This window comes from Pteropus vampyrus, unplaced genomic scaffold (assembly GCF_000151845.1).
Source record: "Pteropus vampyrus isolate Shadow unplaced genomic scaffold, Pvam_2.0 Scaffold156, whole genome shotgun sequence".
NCBI lineage: Eukaryota > Metazoa > Chordata > Mammalia > Chiroptera > Pteropodidae > Pteropus > Pteropus vampyrus.
Genome location: NW_011888937.1, coordinates 1,902,442 through 1,925,009, shown reverse-complemented (window position 1 = coordinate 1,925,009; position 22,568 = coordinate 1,902,442). Strand labels below are relative to the sequence as shown.

Sequence of the window (22,568 nt, the reverse complement as noted above, 5' to 3'; positions counted from 1 at the left end):
GGGAAACAGATCCGGAAGGCCCTTGCCAGCCATTCACTTTTACTCCGAGAAAAATGGAGAACCATGGAAGGATTTCAAGCAAAGAAGTGTAATATTTGAGTAACATTTTGAAAAGGACGACTCTGGCTACTGTGTAGAGAATAGACTTGAGGAGCAAGAATTGAAACAGGAAGACCAATTAGAAGGGCTGTACTTATTTAAGTGAGAGGTAGACAAGGTGGTGGTGGTGGAAGTAGTGAGAAATGGGTCAAATTCTAGGGATAATTTGAAGATCAAGCCAACAGGGTGTTTTTATGGACTCTATGCAAACTGGACAACCAGAAAGGAGTCCAGGATGATTTTAATGACTCATTTGCCTGAACAAGAGGAATTTGCCTGAACAACAGAGTTTTGATTAACTGAGACACAGAAGGTTGGATGAAATCCATTCATCAGGGAAGAATAGAAGTTTGGGTTTGAAAATATTTGTTTGGGGATGCCAAAGATATAAAATAAATGGGGTGGTAGATGAAAGTAAAATTGAGGTCAGAGTGAGTTTTTTTTAAGATGAGAGAAATAGCTTGGGTTTTTTTTAAGATGGAAAAATTAACATATAATGAAATTTAAAGCCCTTTGATGTAAAAAAAAAATCCTTTAATAATATTGTCATTCCACCACTACCTTACTACATCTTTTTCTAGTTCTTAATAAGTTTTTGGAGAGAACTTAAATAGAAACTGTTGGAAAATGGCTTATTTGATGATTTTTTTAAATACATTTCTTAATATGAAAAGTGTTTTCATAGCTTTCTCTTCAAAAAAATCATCCAATATCCAAGATATCAAGGAGTACCATTTGTGATATTTATTACATATTATGAGAATAGTAAAATTTTGCCAAATGTAAAATTGATTTTCATCTATTTACCACCATGAGATGAAGTACAGGTGTACCTCTTTTTATTGTGCTTCATTTTATTGTGCTTCACAGATATCTTGGTTTTTTTTACAAACTGAAGGTAAGACCCTCCACCAGTAAAAAGATTACAACTCATTGAAGTCTCAGATGATGGTTAGCATTTTCTGGCAATAAAATATATTTTAATTGAGGTGTGCACATTATTTTTAGACATAATGCTATTGCACACTTTATAGACTGCAATATAGTGTAAACATGATTTTCTATGCACTGGGAAACCAAAACATTTGTGTGACTTTCTTTATGGCAATATTTGTCTTATTGCATTGTTTCGGATCTAAACCCACAATATCTCTAAGGTTTGCCTGTGTTGAAGATGAGACTAGAAACTGCTTTTGTACAATTAGAGAAATTGTACAAAATTGTATTTCTAGACTAGTGAGCACATCTACTCAAGGAATCGAGTTGACGTTTTATATTTGGACTGACAGTAATAGTGCTTTATAGTAATATACCAGGTCTCACTTAAAAATTGTTGAAATCACAGTTTGTTATTGCATTTTAGGGTTGATGTTAAATTTTCCTCCCTAGCCTGAGCTCCAAAGATTATAAACCTTATGAGTAAAGATAATGATTTGCATGCTACATAGCTGGAAGCAGCCAATTTGGAAGTTAAAAGTAATAAATACTGGGTCAACAGGCTGAGGACATGTTATACAAAACTTTTAAAAGTAATGTGATAAAATATAATGTTTTTATATACTTTTTAAGTGTAGTAAAATACATTAAATGTGCAGTTTCACTACATTTATATCTACCACAGTCCCTCTAAGTGAGAAAATAGTTGCATTTATCAAATTTATTCTAAAGAATTAATTTAGTGGTATGTGTTAGACATAACAATTTTGTCAAGAATAAGCTTCAAGGAGATGTCTAAATATGTTGGAATATCAGCCTGGTAAGTACAAAACTCCATGCTGAAGACCATCTTGCCCAGCAAGGGAGCATAATGGTGACTCTGGTTAAGTCTGGGGCAAGTGAGGAGGAACTGGGTAAAGGACCAGGAACTAGATCACAAACAGCGTAAAGAACAGAGAACAAGACTGGTCAAGATCAAATTATTATATATTTTTAGAACTTAGACCTTAAAAAAGAGTGATTATAATTGAGGGGCAGCCATGTGGTATAGTGGGAAGCTGTTGGCTAGACAGTTGGGTTATATACCCGCTTTATGAGAGAACACCAAAGCAAAGTATCACATTTTACATCATAAAAGATAATGATTCATTGTTTACTACATTCTAGGCAAAGTATTTATATATAGTAAATCATTTAAACCTCTGAGTAATACTTTAAGAGAGATACAGTTATCAGATCTATTTTACAGATGAGGCCCAAAACAGTTAAGTAATTTGCCCCAGGTGATATAATAAGTACCATAAGTAAACGATGGTCTGCCTTCTGAAGCTATGCTCATAATTTCTATGCTCTATTGCCTGTCAAGATAAAACTTGATAGTGAGATCCACATGAGACTGAGTTTCCTATCAAATAATGTCTTCACTACCCACCAAAATGAGGAAACCATGGAAACATTTTCCATAATTTCTACACCTAGGACAATAATCTCTCTTTCTGATTAAGAAAAAAGAAAAAGTAAGCAAAACAGAGACATATCGTACTATTACTGAGGCTCCTATGGAAAGATATGCTCGGAAAGAAAAGAAAATAAGTCATAAGATAAACACAATAGTAAAAAAAAAAAAAAGATTAGAAATTAGGCAATATAGTTAGCATTATCTCAAACTTGGATTTGTGAACCACAGTAATATTTTTGTCTTTTTGCTTAAATATCTCATTTGTATGAAAATGCTATCAAGTGAATCAGCAGTGCCAAGCAAGCTACATCAATACCTTATCAAAAGATGTCTACCATACCCAGAAAAGGATTTGAACTTTTAAGGCATGTGCAAGAAAAATATATGAAACCAAATTCTGTTTTTAGATTAGTATCTAATCAGTAAACTCAAGAAGCTTGTATTGCAAGAACACACAATTAATATTTAATGTTAGAATGGCTCACTATTGTAGAATTGGTATTTTACCTACCTGTTTAGAAATTTTATTACTCTATTTGGAACCAAAAAAACAAAGTAAAACAATAAATAATACCACTAGATTAGCATATTAGATGACAAAGATTACTACAGTCCAGCACATTATTCAAGTAATATTGTAAACAAAAAAGTATTATTGCACATTAATAAATCTACAGGCATTAATATCTGCTAGATAACAGCACTATTTAGAATCCCTGAAATGAAATATTTGGAAGAATTTTGTTGTGAAGAGGAAAATAAAAAGGCTATTGGAGATGAAATAAATATTCAAGGTGAATGAGATATTATGGAAATATTTCTTAAAAATGTATATTCTATCTAGAGTTCATTCTGATAATCCTGAGGTTCAAATAATATATTATTTATTCATGAAGAAACTTCAATATGTAAATGTTTCTCAACAGTTATGAATTTTACAATAAACAATATTATCAAAATGGGCTCTAATAAAATCCAAGCAACCACATAACCTTCTGTTTTTAGCTTTCTACAAAGAAATACAAGCAGAATACCACTTTTTGTTGTTCCAGGTTTAAGTGCATTAAGAATCCGAAGAAGAATTTTTTCAATAATTGGAAAATATTTTGAAAATAATTCAACTTTGCATATTTAGTGAAGGATAGTTCTTGGTTTCATAACTGGGTTACTTAATAACATTGGAGCACCTCAATGAACTTAATTAAAAAATTACAAGAGCAACTTGAACATAGAATCAAACATACTGCTGCAGATTAGTAATTCAAAGCAAGATTTCAACTTTGGAAAAGTGATATTTAAAATGGTTAAAAATCATTGGTAAAATGATTTAGTGTAAAAATCATTGTTAAAAATCATTGTCAGATGTCAGAAACATGGTGGAGTGAGAGATGTCCCTAGATCTCTTCCCTTGAAGTAACAATAAGCTGAACATCTAAAACTCAACAAACAATACCAAACCTACACACAAACACATCTGAGCAAGTGATCTGCATCTAAGAGCTACCAGATGTCAGGACTGCAGGAGTTGGGTGGTAGATTAAGAGGAACAAAGAAGCTGCCTCTTGTAGCAGGAGCTCCCTGCAGGAGAAGGAGGAGAGAAGGTACAGCAGGTTCCCTGAACAGCCCTGTTTAAGAGATCTCTGAGCTCCACGCAGCGGCAGTGCCCAAGGATCAGGGCAGAAAGCAAAGTGGGGATGATAGAGAAGCAGCAGCTGATTATTACCAGCTGCGGTTGCAAAATGTGAGACTAAGTCACAAGAACCCCTATCTTCCAACCCAGAGTGCACCCCATCCCATATCCTCCCAGACCAAACACTGTGGAGCCCCAGGGGAATTTGAGCAAACGCTGCTGAAACTGTCACTAACACTGACGGACTGAGACTGAGGGTAGCAATCATGATTGAATATTTATAAGAAAAAAAAAGCATTAAGTCTCAAAGCAGGAATCCAAGAGACTTAGATGCCACCTACTGGAAACCAAAAGAAAAACACCTTCTTAGCAACAGGCTAAAGAGACATTTATGTAATAAATCTTTCTGGGGGAAAAAAGAAAAAAGAAATGGAATACATTTCCATTAATGTCCAGGCAGAGAAATAGTCCATTAAACACCATAAACAACCAAGGTGACAAGGCAGCTCAGAAAGAAAGAAAAATCACGGGAAAATAAGCTTAAAGACATAGAAATATGTGACTTAAATGACAGAGAATTCAGGATTGTACTTCTGAAAAAACTCAATGAGATGCAATATAATTCATATTAACAATTCTAGTAGTTGAAAAAGCAACTAGATCAGCAGAATGAGTTTTTTAGAAAGGAACTGAACCCCTAAAAAAAAGAACCAAATAGAATTTCTGGAGATGAAGAGCACTAAAAGAGATGAAGAATGAAATAGGAAGCTTGAGAAATAGAGTCATGCAAATGGAGGAAAGAATCAGTGATATCGAAAACAGAAACCTAGAAATAAATCGGAAGAAGAGAGAAATCGAAGAATGAAAAATAATGAAAGAGAAATACAAGAACTAGCTGATATCATCAGGAAAGGAAACATAAGAATAATGGGCATTATTGAAGGAGAGGAAAAGGAACAAGAATCAGAAAGCATTTTCAGACAAATGGCTGATGAGAATTTCCCAAATCTAAGTAATGAACTGGAGTTTGTCAATAGAACATCCAATTATCTCAACCCAAAAAGGCCTTCTCCAAGACACATTATATTAAAATTATCAAAAATGAATAATAAAGAATTCTCAGGGCAGCCAAGGGGAAAAAAGACAGTAACCTATAAAGAAAAATCCATTAGATTATCATCTGACTTCTCAGCACAAATCTTACAAGCAAGAAAGAAGTGGAATCAAATATTCAAACTATTAAATGAAGGAATTACCAGCCAAGAATAATGTATCCAACAAAGCTCTCCTTTAGATATGAAGGAGAAATAAAGACCTTTCCAGACATACAAAAATTGAGGGAATTCTCCACTACAAGACCTGCACTACAGGAAATACTAAAAGGGGTCAGCCCACCTAAAACAAAATGACAAAAAAATACATAACTACGATTTGATATTGTTTTGTGATTTGCAGGTAAAAATTCAGAATAATGTCTGATACTCCCATCTTTCAATTTTAATACTCTGCAATGTCAGTTTTAAAAATATTAGAATTAATGGATAAGTCAGAATGTATGGCAGAGCCCTCCCTAAATTTTAAGCATCTTTAGAATACATAGAAAGCCAAGAAAGAAGACAGCGTTTCCTCTACCTCAGTGTTTCTCAATGTGTATGTCCAGGAACATCAGATCTAAGTGATAAGTAAACAGTAAAAAAAAAAAAAAAATTCTGTGATCATGTAAGCTTGAGAAACATTAAATTAAATCCCTGGTTTCAACCTAGGAGATTTTGTCCCCCAAGAGACATTCAGAGATGTCTGGAGAGATTTTTGGTTAATATAACTGGAGAGATTGGTGATACTGGTTTCATGCGGGAAGGGGCCAGGGATGCTGCTTAACAACCCCATACAACAAAGAATTGCCTGGTCCAAAATGTCAATTGCGCTGATTAAAAAACTGTAAATTAAGTAATGCTAATTACGCATTTCTGTCTTGTGTAACCAAGGAACCCTTTGCCGTAAGATATCTGCTATGATTAAGATTCTGTGAATAATAATTATGTGCCTTGGTCTAGTGGGACCATATAAACATTTACACTAGGCTTGTACCATATTACTTTCTAAGTGATCAAGTTGGTTCTCAGGTAGTTTCTAAGCCTGTTTTGTCTGAGGTTATGACAATTTAATAAGGGATGATTTAATTTTATACAAAAAAAAAAAATTGAAGAACCCAGGGCAGTGGTTCTCAGCCTTGGCTGCTAATTAGAATCACCCAGATCCCATTCCCAGAGATTTATTTACTTGGTCTGTGGTGGAGACTGAGCTTTTTAAAGAAATACTTTAAAACTCACCAGATGATTCTAATATTCAACCAGCTTTGCACACCATGGACTTAGAGCAGCAGTTCTCTAGGAAGCCCTACAGGACTTTTAAAACACAGATTGTTGGATTTCTAGAGTTTCTGATTCAGTGGGTCCGGAATGCAGCCTACATGCTGCTGTTCAAAGGGCTGTACATTGAGAACTATTGGCCCTAGAGCACTTTTTTGTTGAAGAAACTTGAAAGTTTCTTATTAGTTATGTCTTTATTTAATTTTATAGGTAAAAAGGAGTTTCTTATCAAATATCTTACCATTTCTGGTTAATCAAACCCGAAGCAAAGCAAGCCATTTCTCTTCTCTAGTTCAGGTTAGATCTAAACTCACTGAATCATGATATTGACCATCATCACATAGATTAAGGTTTATAAATGCAGAACTCAGGAAATGGCTAATATTTTTTAGGCATTTCCTTGCTTATCTTTATCCAATAAATATGTTCATATTATAACAAAATTGTATAATAATGAAAATAATAAGAGAACTTGTATTTGCATAGGGCCAAATGAGCTTATCTAACTTACCCCACTACCTTAAAGCAGATAAGAAAGAACTCCCTTGCTGTAGAAATCAGAAATTTATAAGAGATGGGAAGAGAGAACAGGATGAACAGACATATGTATACATTCAAATACAACCTAGGATGGATATGATACAGAAATCACCCAGACTAAAAAGTGATTTCTGTGGACAAAAAGGAACTAATATGAGACGGGGGAGAGTGCCACAAACAGCTGACGGAATAATTTGTATTAAATGATATAAGCAATAGGAGGCTATTCAAAATTCTTGAGCAGAAGAGTCTTATGACACAAATGATGTTTCTGCAATATTAGCCTTGGTAGACTGGTTTAAAGAAGCATTTTCAATCACTACACGGTATAACAACAGATAAAGCTGCTGTTTGAAATAACAAATCACATCAAGATCTTACTGTTTTGGAAAATTGAGGAATTAATTCCAGAAGGAAAAATATTTTTTTAGAACCCTAGTAAGTATACTTTGAGTTATGTCTGAAATGAACACCAACAGGACAATTTATGACCACCACAAGTGTGATGCGATTTTTCTCTCTCCATATGATTCAGATAAGATACACATGCTTTTAGAAATGAATAGAAGTCTTGGAGTCTAAGTTTTATTTCATTTGGATAGAGACACATTCTAAAGTAAAATAATTTGACAAGGGACTCTGATTCCATGTTGAACAGCAAGAAAACAGTACAGATACTTTTTCCCCAGTAATACATTGCTAAATGTAATTTTATTCAAGACATTCATCTTAGTCTGATTTGTTAACTATCTAAGGATCTCTGTTTAATTGATTGGATCTTTTTTATCAGCAAAGTAGGAATTTTATATCACAGTATTTAAATCGAGTTCTTATTTTAGGTCTTAAAGAAAGCCTATTTTTTTCTGATATTTCCTCAAAGATCTGGATGAAACAGACATCAAAAATAACTACCCAAGAGGCAGCCGTAGTTTGAGGCTGAATCCTGAATACCAAGAAAGTCTGAATAAGGCAGTTATTAGCATAAGAGTGGTGGATCAATTCCTGAAATGGATAAGTGCTCTGAAGTGGAGAGTGTGGAGCAAAGCACGGAAGTCCAAGTTCAGTAATGAACTGGAAAGTCTAAAGAGAATAGGATTACTGAGAACTGCATAGGCTTTCTTAATTCTTGCAAAGCTTTTTTTTTTTGATCATGCTGCCCCTTCTACTTACCACCTGGATTGAGCTTGAAGGAAGTTCCCTGCTCATCTTTGAGAAAAGATGTTTATTAAAGTAGTAAAGAACGAGACCAGTGTTTGGAAACTTTAAGACGGAACGGATGGGGAGGATATGGCCAACTGGCACATACCACTATAATGGAAGTTTAAGGGAAGGAAGACGTGGGATTTTAAGTTAATTGGACAGCAGGGTCAAGAAAAAGCTTTCTACTAGCTAAAGGGAAGCTTTATACAAATTAAAGAGAAGTTCTGCACATTTTAAATGCAGAGGAAAAGTAGCCAAAAGTCAGGAGAGTTAGAAAAAGTGAGGTGAAACTTCTCCATCTCTATTTGGAAGAAATCATGAGAGATACACTCAGAAGATAAAAACACAGTATGATCATTTTCTAGTGAAGGTACATGGGAGAGCCCACCTTGTCACTCCTTTTTTTGTTGTTTGTTATCCAATAAAGTTCATTGGTTCATAAACATTATGGTATATCAGAATCACTCAGGGAACTTATTAAACTATAGTCTTGAGTTTCATACGTAAGGATTCTGATTCTGTGTTGCATCCAGAAATCTAGATTTTGATGCTGGTGATCCAGTCTTTGAAAAAGACTGGTGTGTGTGCATTTGCACCATGCAGAGTAGGGATGTGTAGAGGAGGTAAAGGCTCAGGGGTTTGAGAATGAGGATCTTGAGTAGGTAGGAAAATATAAATAAAAAGGATTTCTAAGTGGCACTGAGCACCAATTTAAAAGTGAACATCATGGACTACACCTGCTACCTAGAGAGCCTTTAATAGCAGATCAACCCACACAGAGTGATTTTTTCCAGATGTGCACTAGGGCCATGGTCAACTGTTTTTTCTTGCTTTTTGGTTGTTTTGATGACTAATGTTAATGAAACATCTGAAGTTGATTACAATTTCAGAGACAAGTTGAGATTTCACATTTTGGAGAGAATCACCTCAAGAATGTCCCAATTATATCTTCAGCTCTTAACAAAGAATAAAGAAAAAACATTTTAAATGTCTTCCATATACTGCACCGGCAACATATAATTCCTGGTATTTTCCTAGACATTTCTGATGTGAGTTAATTAGAACACAAAGAGTCAAATAGTGGAATCAGGTGAAAGCTGAAAAGATTGACGTTTTTCCCATTACAGCACTGAAGTAGGAGAGTGACCTTCAAGACTCTGTCCCCTGTCCACAGCTTCCCTTGTGTGCTCACATGAACAGCTCTAGGTTTGGGTTTGCTTTCATTCTGGTCCTGTATGCCCTAATTTTTTAAAAAAGATAGATTTTTAAACTTAGTTTTATTAAAACAAAAATAAAAATGGAAAACTGAAAATGATTTATGCCAATGGTCTTTAGTTTTTTGATCAACAGACCCAAAGCATATGAGAATTTTGTTCTAATTCCCTCAAAACTTATCACACACGTGTACATAAATTTGTTTACACACAACAATTTTAAGGACTTCACAGATGACTGAAGGCTATATATGCTAAAAGGCCATGACCTTGAGGTTCAGAATGCAGAGCTAAGGACCAGCAGAGAACTTAGACGTGGGAACAGTTGATTTCACCAAAGTGTTCCCATCTAATCTTTGTTAATATACGTAATTTGCACTTAACTTTTATTATTCTAAACTACCATAGAATCTTCATACATTTTATTTTTCTGGATTCCTAAATATATTTTAATAACTTGCTATATCATAATATATTTCACACATGTCCTACTATTGAATAAATAGTCAAAGTTGCATACAATATGTCAATGTTAATGCTAAAATTATGGAAAATATATTTGTGCCTGTAGGTAAATTCTTATGTTAAGAAGTTTTAGAGAACTAGCCCTTTCTATTCTCATTACTTTGTTTCCTTCTCCTATCTCTACTTCTGTTTTTATTCCAGTCTTACTTTTTTCTTCACTTGATCTATTCCCTATAACACACAAGGTTGAAGAATGCTCTTGATGACAGTTGAAAGAAGGATATCTTGAAAAAAAATCTCGATAATAATTATTTTGTTATGTGATAAATTGGACATATTTTTAGCTTAATCTGGGTCTTGATTCTAAACTTATTAAATTCATATTTTCTTGCTTTGATCTTATAATTCTATCAATGTGGTTAATGTAAAACTTTTACACTATTATTATTGAATAGTTTATAAAGAGTTAATAATAAATAAAAACTTATTTCCAGGTAGATTTCATATAGGGCTACTAGCTTTTAAAAATCTATAATTGATTTGTTTTTGTAAAAACCTTTAAGAGCTATAATAAGTCCAATTGTTGTTAAAAAGCATCTCCCCTCCTTTCCTTGAGTAATTTATTCAATCTAAAAGTAGTTTGTCGGAATTTTTAAAAATTTTAAGTATTTGTTTTCCAGAAATGTTTTATCTCTTTAAAACAAAAAGTAATGTAATTGCTTAATTTTGTATTGAATACTTTATTCACTTGTCCTGATTTTTTATTTGTTCACAGAGTTGTAAGTTATGAGAACATCAATAAAAATGACTACTATACTATTAGCAAAAATGCAATAACACACATTTATAATGACGACATTGAATTTATTGAAATTGATCGATGGGAACAGGAATATCTATATCACAGAGAACTCATTAAGATTCCTATATTTTCACTTTTCCGGAAATGGAAAGCTTTTAATGTGTGGAAGAAGAATGTGCGCTCCAAGAAAATCAGCGGATGTCGAAAATCTCTACAAAATAATTTGTTCATTGTCAATCATGTATGTATTTATTAATCATATTTTAAAAGAATTATTCACAGAAAAATAGTGTGGATCTGTTATAGGTGTTGATATAGATTGTTCCTGAAATAGAGTATTTCATCTTTTTAAGAGAATTCACAATTTTCCTCCTTTAAGTGTCTGGCAGTCTAGGAGGGTTTCTACATTAAACTAGGGTTGCAAAGTGCAAAAGTATGAGAGTTGCACAGGTCTCCTTTGATTAGATGCAGTCTTAGAGGTTTGGATTCATGACTGTCTTTGTTGACGATCAGGAAAGTTGTATGTCCTTTTGAGCAGAGTAGACTGGAGGTAACCCCCATTACTCCTCTTATCTTTGAGACATTTTGGACTTTATGGTCCAAAATAATTTGGGGGCTGTTTTCATAGGCCAGTACCTCCCAATGTATCATATGTTTTCCTTTACCTTGGATTCAGACAGTAGGGAAAACTTAATATGTACTTTGGAGGATGGGGTAATTATGGGAAAAGTTACTGTTAAAGAATGTGTAGCCATATTTAAAATCTCTACGCACTCACTGATTTCAACTTATGTTAGAGTTCTATTTGGCCCCTGGGTTGAACTGGAATTACCATCAGTGTCATGCTCAGAGTACTGGATTCTCGGCTGTCTATTTCTATGACACTGAGTCACCACCCTCTCAAATCAGAAGCCTCAAGTTTGCTTTTTACTGGTCATTTCCTTTTCATATAATAATCTGAAAGATTATTATCAAAACGACAGTCAAACAATAAAGGAACTTTAAAGGCTAAATAGATACTAGTGCAAAACAAATATATAAGTTGTACCATCTCGGTCATCCATTCTATTAAGCATTCTGAGTTGTGGAAAATATTCTAATCCTTCCTGATATCAAGCATAACCCCTAGACATCTCATTTCATGAAGGATCCATCACTCATTTGAACCTGTTTTACTACCTTTTTACCACCTTTCATCTTTTACCATGTCTTGGACACTATGCATTTCATAAATTTGCTACTTGGTATATAAAATAGTTCTTCCTATATTTGTCTCTAAAGTTACCTCTATCAATCCTTAAGGCTTGTTCTCTTGTTTTATGTGCTGAGAGTTATCATTTTCTCTGTCTACCATTCATACCAATAGTGTTTTCTCCTTAATAGTATCTTTCTAGCAGACTATTAAGTTCTCATCCTTTTAATCTTAAATTGACCTAACTAACAGACTTATTGTGTTGGCTTAAATATCTATTAGATGTTATAATTACCCACACACTTAATCACTAGTTTTATATTTACAATTGGTTAATTGTGTACATGGGGGATGGGAGTGCTGGTTCCCCTACCCTGAGTTAAAGAGAAATGTGAAGCTGCCCTTGAAATTTTCCTTTTTATGAATTTTTTGGTTACAGTCTTATTGGCACCTGTGCCTACATTTCCTCATTTTAACTTTATTGAAATGTAATTCATGTACTGTATAATTCACCCATTTAAAGTATACAATTTAGTGGTTTTAGTATAGTCCCAAAGTGATTAATCCCTTGAATTTCCACATGAACTTAAAGATAGGCTTGTCAATTTCTGCAAAAAGCCAGTTGAGATTTTGATAGGGATTGCTTTAAACTTGTAGATCATTTTTGAAACTGTTGTCATTTTAACAGTATTATCTTTTCTGGTCCATGAACATACAATGCCTTTCCATATATTTAGATCTTGAATATTTTCAACACTGTTTTGTAGTTTTCAGAGTATATGTTTGGTACTCCTTTAGCTAACTTTATTCCTAAATATTTTGTTCTTTTTGATACTATTGTAAGTGGAATTGTTTTTCTTAAATTTCATTTTAGATTTTTTATTTTATATATAGTACATGTATAGAATATATAAATATTATATGTAATTAATTTGAATGTTCCTTTGTAATTAAAATCCTTTGTAATTAAAATATAGCAATATAACTTATTTTTTATAAAGAGCCTGTTTCCTGAAGGCTTCCAGAATTAATTATGGACTCTAATAGTCAGGTTTGTGTGTGTATGTGTGTGTGTGTGTGTGTGTGGTGTGTGTTTGCGCACATGCGCGTATTCCTTAGGATACTCTAAACAAGTATATGTTATCTACAACTAAATACAGTTTTACTCCTCCTTTCCAATATAGATGGCTTGTATTTCATTTTCTTGCCTAAATTCCTAATTAGAACATTCTGTTAAATAGAAGTCATAGAGCAGAAATACTTGTCTTATTCCTGATCTTAGAGGGAAAGCTTAAGTATGATGTTATGAGGAAGTTCCTTTCTACTCCAAGTTGTTGAATGTTTTTATCATGAAGCCATTATGATGCTGTCAAATGCTTTTTTCTGCATCTATTGATATTTTCATGTAATTTTTGCCCTTTATTCTATTGGTATGATTTATTACAATAATTGATTTTCAGATATTAAACCAACCTTGCATCTCTGGGATAAATCATATTTGGTCATTGTGTATAATCCTTTTTATATATTTCTAGATTTGGTTTGCTAGCATTTTGTTGAGGATATGTATATTCATAAGGAAGATGGTCTACAGTTTTGTTTTTGTTCCCTTGGGATGTTTGTCTGGTTCTGCTATCAGGATAATACTGGCTTTATAGTATGAGCTGGGAAATATGCCCTCTTCCGTTTTATGAAAGAGTTTATGAAGCCTTAGCATTAATATTTTTTGAATGTTTGGTGGAATTCATCAATGAAGCCATCTGGGACTATGCCTAGTTTTTTTAAGTGTCTTCTACTCTCCTACATTTCCAGGTTTCACTTTTCTCTGGACTGAAGTGTATATTTAGTATTAATTTTTCAATGTTATCTAATGTCGCACATGATTTTAACCTGCTAGATACTTGATGATTTTGCAGGTTTCTAATAATGTGTCATTTTGTTGTATGTGATACTTTCAGGCAATTTTGTTATTTTTCACATTCACTCAAGTACTGTCACTCATTTGTTTTAATTTGAATGTCCCTTTGTAATTAAGTTCCTTTCATTTTTTATTTTTAGTCAGTCATTGCTTTGCAGACAAACCACTCTTAATTTCATAGGTTTACATAACTGTTCCTCCACTTATGAAGGAATGTCCCTTTTGCTGTAGCCCTTTCTGTACTAGGTCAGAAATGTACATGAGAAACTTGAGCCCAGAGCCTCTGAGTGGGCCAAGACCTACAGCTCCAGTGGGTTCTCTAAGTGCTAAATTATACAGAGCACCCAGATGTTCTGATGACTCAGGTTAGGCAAATTACAGGTTTGATGCCATAGTGAAAGCAAGACTAGCAAATCTAAAGGGTTCCTGCATTCTAACCAAAAATAGCACCTCTGCATGACCCTGATTTTCATAGATTTTTTTATAGCATATGCCGCTTTTCTGCACTTATCCTCCAAAGTCTCTAATGTTTCCTCATAGGCTTTCTGACCTAGTCACCAATTCCCAGATGAATAACATTGATTTTCCGTCTCTGAATTATTGACACTTATTTCCAGTGCAATTGACAAAAATTCAATTTAAATGAGCTTCAACAATAATAACAAACAAACGCTCATGTAATAAAGAAATTCAAGGCGTGAATGAATACCCTTATGCATGGATGAATATAGAAGTTCAAATAATATCTTGTTATCTTTATTTTTTCCTTTTTCCATCTTTCAGTTCTATATTTCTGTCTCTGTTTCATTCTCTGTTGGGCTCTTAGAATGAGCACCACTTGTAGCTTTAGTTACTGCTGACTCTTTTAATGAAAAGAGAATATCTCTTACTAGAGATGCTGGAGAGAACACTTCTTGGCTCAGGTTGGCTACATGCCCAATCCTGAACCAATCACTGCACAGCTAGTAGTACTCTGATAAGATAAGGCTGGATATGTGCCTATTCCTAATTCCTGTGATAAAGAAAGTGAGGTGTCATCCTTATCAAAACCACATGGGAATGAGTTTTCCAAAACAAAGAGGGATTCTATCACCAGAAGAATTGTAGGTAGGTCAGAGAAAGTGTCCTGGGCAGCAAAAATTATAGCTACTGCAGTCTTTTACATATCAAAAACCACCATCAAGGTGACAAATTCTCCTCTTACAGTCCTGTTAATAACTTAAAATGGGGCTTAATCCATATCTCCTTCAATGGGCACTGTTAATATAACAGCCCAAAAGTGAACCACTTCATCCAGATCCGTCTGAAATTTACTAACAGCAGAAACAACCCGGAGGGGTACAAAACACCTTTAATCTCTTTTCTATTCATAACAGCTTTCACATCTGTCCTTTATGCGGACAGCCAGATGTTTAGGTTAAGCTAAAGTAATTTCTTAGGTTATATATTTTTTCTTCCAAAAAATTCCCTACTGTCAAACTCTCACTTTTTAGAAGACCATCAATGTCAGTTCTGCTTTAGAACTTGGATTCCTTTACTGAATGGAACTTATATTTTTGTTTCAAGGACTGTCTCCAGAGTACTCTGAACTTTCTTGTTTCACTGCCCCATCCTTACTCTTATACTCAAGTTAGTTTATTTAGTATCTTATTTCATTTCACAGACTCAGCCTCTAAACTTTTGCTTCCTTTTTATTACGCAAATTTCCCTATGAGATTAACCTTAAAGACTATATGACTTCCTAGGTGTTTTCTCACAAAATTGTCTTCATTTAGGACTCTACTAATTATACCTTCCCTTTATTTGTATGTAGAATTAATTACTAACTGGTCTATATAACTGTTGTTTGTCCTATTTTGGAAGCTCCTGGAAAAGTATAGAACACATAAACCAGTGTCCTACATAAATAAATTAATGTTAACTTTAGATAATGTAACTGCTCTTCCTTTGATTAGATTAGAAGTCAGAATGAATGGCCTTGGAATATTCTTAGAACATGTGCTTTTGAAGCCAACAGCCTACAACTCATTTATGATGGTGGTATGGAGAACATTAAGTTAATATAATATAGCAGAATTTCACAAATACATCCACTATTCTCCAGCTCACCTTGCAAGACAGGTTTTTAATAGTGACCGAATTTTCTTTTCAGCAACTTTATACCCACTGGAAATTTAAAGTTAAATTTGTCTCTGTTCTATGTCATAGCCTCTTAGATCAATAGATGAGCCCCTCCATTATCATAGTGACTAGACATTGTAGTCTTAAAGGTGACACCAAGAATCTTTTAGTAGCCATTGGACAAATCTAGTGAAATTTAAGATTTGCCAAGTACTCTGTTCCTTGCCCTCAATTTCATAGCTAAAAGACATATTCAAAATGAAAAGAAAGAAATTTAGACAAATGAAATCTGGTAATTCAAAGAGTAAATTTAGAACAACATTTCAGAAGTGTTCCTGTTTAATATATGCACTCGTAGTTGTGGCTAAAGTTCACATAGCTATTTATTTTTCTTAATAAACATCCTTGCTTTCCAAATACCTTTATACTTTTAAAAGATGGGTTTTTTAACTAAATAACGATATATTCCTATTTTCTTTTAGTATTTGCGACCAGCTCTTCTTAAAATAAATGAACTGTGTTATCAATTGAGTTTTATGGGGCTTTGTCATATTGAAAAAGGTCACACCTACACCCTGCAAGAATTTAAGGCTGCACAAGTCATACGGCTGGCAGAGGTAAAGAATTTTGTCTATTAGTTTCAAGATTTTTTTCTATTATTGCTACTTTAGTACCACTAACTATACATCTCGTTAATGTCTTAGGTGACCCAGCGCCTAGAAGAATTTCGAAATGAGGCAAAAGGCGTGGTCAGGAAGGCATGTCTCATTTCTCTGCGTGCTGCAGGATTTATTCCTGATGAGTGTATGTATGAGGGTAGGAAGGGGAAAAAACTTTAATAGGTCAGAAGCGATGGCTTTTTAAAATATTAATTTTTTACTTTTCTTAAGTTTAAATAATTATCCTGTTTTTTCAATTCTTCCAAACTTGCTTGCTAGATTATAAATTCAATGTATATTTTAAAAGAACAAAAACAGTCAATAGTGCATTTTCCTTGCATTACCCCTGTTCGTGTATAGTATTTCTAAATTGGTTACAGAATCTTTATTTCACAAGCATTTTATAGTGGACTCAGAGCCTCTGTGCTTAAAGACATGTCCAACCTACAAGAACAAGCAATAGGTTTGTTAAAATTAAGGGACTGAGTGGATCTTAGGATTGGCCCCACCTGGCATGGACTTTAAAAGAAAACTAAAATGCAGGTGGAAAATGAAGGTAAATATGTTTCTGGGGAAGAGATGGCACGGCACACCGGTTGAATCCTGTTAAAAAGAATGTCAATAAACTGTCTACAGTCTTTTGTTGAGTTGAAATTCTTTGATGTGAAATTCTTTAGATAACTGGAGTGTTTTCTAGAGTTTGAAATACCTCATGTACCAAGGTATTTTGTTGTTTTTGAAGAATTTTACTTGTCTTTTAATCCATATTGGAAAAAATGGAATTTTTACATAATAATTCTTGATGTGTCTTCTGCTATTCTTAGATTACGGTAAAGTGCCAGAGAGTGGAGGTCTCTTGGACTTGTCTGCTTATGCAGACTCTGAGAAAATGACATACACAGAGCAGGCCAGCAAAAGGCATCACTGTGTAAGGCTGACATGGTAAGTGATCATTCTTTTTTTTAAGAAAAATTGGGGCATCCATCATTCTCAAGTTTTATTAAAAGTTAAAGCCTTTATTGTAGAATTCACTAATAGTGATGAGGGATTTAGAGGATATGGTAACCTGAATGCATACCCCGGAAGCCTGCCCCTCCAGTGCCCACTCCACCCCACCCCACCCCCCAGCAAAGAAAGCAGCTGCTGGGAATGGTGAGCTGGTGGAGAGTGGAGGGCATGTCCAAGGCCAAGAACTCCTCTTTGATCTCTACAGCTTTGTTTCCCTCTAGCTCCGCCTGGAGTAGGATAGATAAGAAATCAGGCACACAGAGATTTGTACACAGCTTCATTGCCCCACATTCTAAAGCCTCATTACTGCAGATAACTCTTGCAAACAAAATTGCCAAGCATTACCTGAAATGTTTGTGGCAGTATGAAACACTGATTATTGTTACTCAGTGCTCATTAACTTAGCTCAACTTTTACAGTTGTCTATTTAATAAATCTTAATGGTGCATCAGTTTATATATGAGATAATATGATGATAATGTCTGTGTCACAACAGAAGTCAGTGAAGCAGTCCCTAAGGCCACCATTTGTAAGCCTACAGGTGCCAGAGGCTCCTTGGGCTCCACTGAACCAGAATAAATGGTTATTTTAAGTGTCTTGCTGACTCAGCCTGCATTCTAAGCCCTCCAGTAAGGAAACATAAAATGTGCATCTTTGGGTTAGTAATTGCCATAAAAGGACATTTATCCAATAGCAAATATGTCACACAGTTACCTTTAGAATGTAAGTTATAGATAATGTATATTTAATGATTTCTTTTTTAAAGCATCTTTAAAAAATCTTATGGCCCTTTTGTCTGGATGAGCTAGGTGCTTTTTCCTTAACAAATATATTGCTCACTAATATCCTATTGAATAGTTAGAACACCTAACTAAATTGATGCTATATATTTGAATATACTTGTTTTTTAAAATGAAAAATGTCCAAGAACAACTTTTCTGGACAATAAATCTCTGATACTGTAATATAAATGGAAATTAAAAGAGAAATTATGATATTTTAAATTTTAAATATTTGCTTTAGAGTCACTTTCAAAAATATGTAGTGAATATAGAAAACTGAAGCTGTATTTTTTTCTTTTCAAGCTTTATTCGTCTAAATGACTATCTAATTGAGAACACAATGCACGTCCTAACAGTAAATTCTGTTAACTCTCTTTTGAATTATCTCACTGACAAGCTGAAACGAACACCTTCAGCAAATGTCATTCAGAAATGGATTACTGAAGAGAAGTCTGAAGTCACTGATAAAAAGGTATATTCAGACAAAAATTAAGAAAATTCATTGGTTAGTATTTATTGGGTGCTTACTGTGCACTATGGATTATGCTATTTTCTGTGTACTGAAAAAATGGGAGAAATGCTAGAGAATTTCACGGTATAATCAAAGCCTACTATATGCATATGAAATGGCAGAGTGACAATCAGCATACCAACAAATATCTAATAATAAAGCATCCACTGTGCTAAATGTTGCTGTCTCTCTCATAGGAATTTGCTAAAGATTATTTATGTGTTCATTTGACAATTATTTCTTAAGTACCCATCCTATCATTGGGTGTACCAATCCGTACATTGGGTGTTGGGTATGTAGTGATGAAAAGCATAAATAGGATCCTCGTTCCCAAAAAACTTGTAGTTTGGGGTCATTATGGGCATTAACTGGCAGAGAGAAGCAGGGAAGGTGGTATAAATGGAAGGGATAAGCAATGGTTTAGAGGTTGGAAGAAGCAAATCATGGAAGCAAGCCTTTGTGCTTTGACTGGATTGCCTCTTGGGAGGAAGGTCATCTTAGAAACACAGAGTAATTTGAGATGTTTGAGATGTAGGGATACAAATTTGACTGTGTATTCTAGCATAGCTAAGAGAAATCATATTATCTCATATCCACATTTCCCAATAAGCTTTCCCTGACTCCAATCTGGATAATAGCTTCATGCTGGATACCTAAAAACATTGCAAAACATGCTTACCTGGTATTAGCTAGCTTCTTAACCTCCATATTTTAACTTCCTTCCCAGGAAACCCAACTATGCAGTTTAAGGACTAATGTTCTTTGCTATAGTTTCCTTTTAATCCAAAAGATGAATTTTAGTTGCATACTCCTTTTCATTACTTCTTCTCCACCCATATTCTCAATTCCTCCTTTTTCTAAATACTATCACATTTAAAAAGTAATATTTATTTTTCTAATTATAAAAGTAATATATGCTTAGAGCAGAAAATTTGAAAAACACAGAAATATACATAGAAAAGCATCCTCTGCTCTCTGAAGATAACTATTTCCAAAGGGAAAATGGATATTATACTTTACTTAATGCTTTATCACCTGCTTTTTCTATTTAGCAATATGTTATGAAAAATCTCCCAAGTCAATATCATATAATATTCTCACATAGAAATGTGCTATACATCTTGTAAATAACAATAAATAATTTTCTAATATTGATCACTTTCTCACTACTACAAATACTGATGCAAAGAACATTCTTGTCTGTACATTTTTCACACATCTCTGATTCTTCCCCTTAGAAGAGATTCTTAGCTGTGGAATTGTTGGGTCAGAAATATGTTCACTCGCTAAGGCTTTGATGCATAACTGTCCAGAAAGTTTTGTGTCAATTTACAACCTCCCTAGCAATGTTTGATAATGAGCATTTACCCACATACACACTAGATAGTATCATTCATTTTTACCTTTGTCAATCTGATGGATGTAAAGTAATATATCACCGCTTTTTAATGTTATAGTTCTTTTATTGCTGCCCCAGTGCAGGGATAAGAACATAGGTGTGGTAATCAGAAAGATCTGTGTCTGCCTCTTACTTACCAGTGTGTCCTGGATGAAATGTCTTACCTTTTTCAGATTCTGTTTTCTCATGAGATTAACAATGATACCAGCCACATATGGTTGGTGTGGAATTTATATGACTGCTTAGCACTCCCTGACACACAGTAAATAATAAATGTTATTAATGAATAAACTATCTCGAGGAAGAGAAAGAGGAGAGAGTTGATTAATCCTTTGTATATTCCTTTTAAGAAATGTCAGGTTATGCCCTTGGCCTGTTTTTCTCTTTAAGTACATTTCTACTTATGTATTAATTATTATATTATGATTATATAGTTCTATTGAGTATATCAAGTATATTTCTATTTATATATTATCAACCTCCTATCTGCTATATACGTCACTGATACATTTTTCCAGTTTGTTGCTTGCCTTTCCATTTTATTTATAGTGTTTTTTCAAAGAGCGATGTTTTACATTGTTATGCAGTTTTTCAATATCTGCCTTTGTTTTTAAATTTCTATGGTAATAATCTTTGAAAGGCATGCCAACATTATAAAATCAACTAATTGTCTAAGCTTAAGTTTATGTGCCTCTTGTAATAATACAGAGATCTTCTGTTTAACACTCTGATACTCGTATCTTTATAACACTGCAAATGTGCTCATTCCAGGGGCCCTCTGTGACGGAAAAGCAGGAAGACGATGAATCTCTCATCCCCATGTTCCTCACAGAACTGATTTTGACAGTCCAGTCACTACTCTTCGAGCCTTCTGTGGAGGACTTTCTGGTGTGTGTTTCTTCATGTACCATCCATCATGTACCATCCATATATAAGCACTTTTTTGGTAAATGAAGCAACTGTTTACTATCAAATGATTGGCAGTGTTGCTGTTGTCACTCCTCCAAAATGATCATTAGAAAAAGAGAAAGCTTTGTTCTGTGCACAGTATTACGTCTGCATAAAAACTGTCTACAGTTTAGCAAATTTCCTTTAACTTGGGACATATCAGGGGCTTGGTAGGGATACCAACAAGAGAATATATTCTATACAAAATTTAGAATTGATTATAGGCCTCTCTCAATATGAGCCCAAGAAATCACTGTTATAAGTACTATTTTTGGAAATCATTTTAAGTATGCTGCATCTAAGAAAATGTTGTTTAGCTATCTATTGCTATGTAATAAATTACCACAAATTTGTCAGCTTAAAAAAACAATCATTTACTATCTCACAGTTTCTGTGAGTCAGGAGTCTGGACACTGTTTAGCTCACCCTCTGCCTCAGGGCCCCTCGAAGCATCTTTCAGGCATTGGCTGGGATGAGGTCTCCTCACAGGTTACCTGGAAAAGGACCCACTTCCAAGTTTCCTCAGGTGGTTGGAAAAATTTCTCTTTATGCAGCTGTAAGGCTGAAGTCCCTGTTTTCTTGAGCATTGTCAGCTGGAGGCCACCCTCTGATCCTAGAAAGCACCTGTAGCTTCTTGCCTTGTGGCCAATTCTGTTAGCAGTTTACAATATGGGTCTTTGTTTCTTCAAGACCAACTGGATAATCTCCTTCTGGAAGGGCCCAATCCCTCCTTTAATGGCTTTCACTTGATTCAGTCAGGTCTACTCATATAATTACTTTTTTGATGAACTCAATGTCAAATAACTGATTTGAGCCCTTAATTATATCTGCAAAATCTCTTCAATGTCCCATATAATGTAACCTAATCATGGGAGTGGCAGCCCATCATATTCACAGCCCCCCTCCCCATACTCAGGAGGAGGGGGCTAACAGGGCGTGTACACCAGAGGGAGGGAATCTTGGAGCCATCGTGGAATTCTGCCTTCCACATTTGTGTACATGCAGAAATTAGTAAACCAATTGGAGTCTATATTTTCTGTTGTTGGCTGGCATATTGTGGCACAAAAACACTAGTAATCAGGCTCTCTAGATTCTAAACTTCGCTTTACAATTAATAAGCTCTTTGGCCTTGGGAAACCACTTACCTCTCTGGGGTTAAGTTTATGCATCTGTAAGATGAGAAAGCAGATGAGTTTTAAGGTTACTTCCAATCCCAGCAGTCTATGATTCTGTAACTTATCAGATGGGCTATTTTAGAATATTTACAAGGACAAGCAGACTACTGAGTTCTCTGTGGTTGGAGCCTCACTAAGGAA

At 34.4% G+C, this 22,568-nt stretch overlaps 1 protein-coding gene across 1 annotated transcript in view; it reads left to right on the top strand.

Annotated features, from left to right (window-relative positions):
• The window catches only part of DNAH6 (dynein axonemal heavy chain 6), a 262,220-nt gene that overhangs the window by 9,045 nt on the left and 230,607 nt on the right, over positions 1 to 22,568 (top strand). The window contains exons 4-9 of the mRNA XM_023536421.1: positions 10,688 to 10,955; positions 16,428 to 16,562; positions 16,650 to 16,749; positions 17,429 to 17,546; positions 18,698 to 18,866; positions 21,076 to 21,192. Of these exons, the coding sequence (XP_023392189.1) occupies positions 10,688 to 10,955; positions 16,428 to 16,562; positions 16,650 to 16,749; positions 17,429 to 17,546; positions 18,698 to 18,866; positions 21,076 to 21,192 (907 nt within the window). The remainder of the gene's footprint in view (positions 1 to 10,687; positions 10,956 to 16,427; positions 16,563 to 16,649; positions 16,750 to 17,428; positions 17,547 to 18,697; positions 18,867 to 21,075; positions 21,193 to 22,568) is intronic.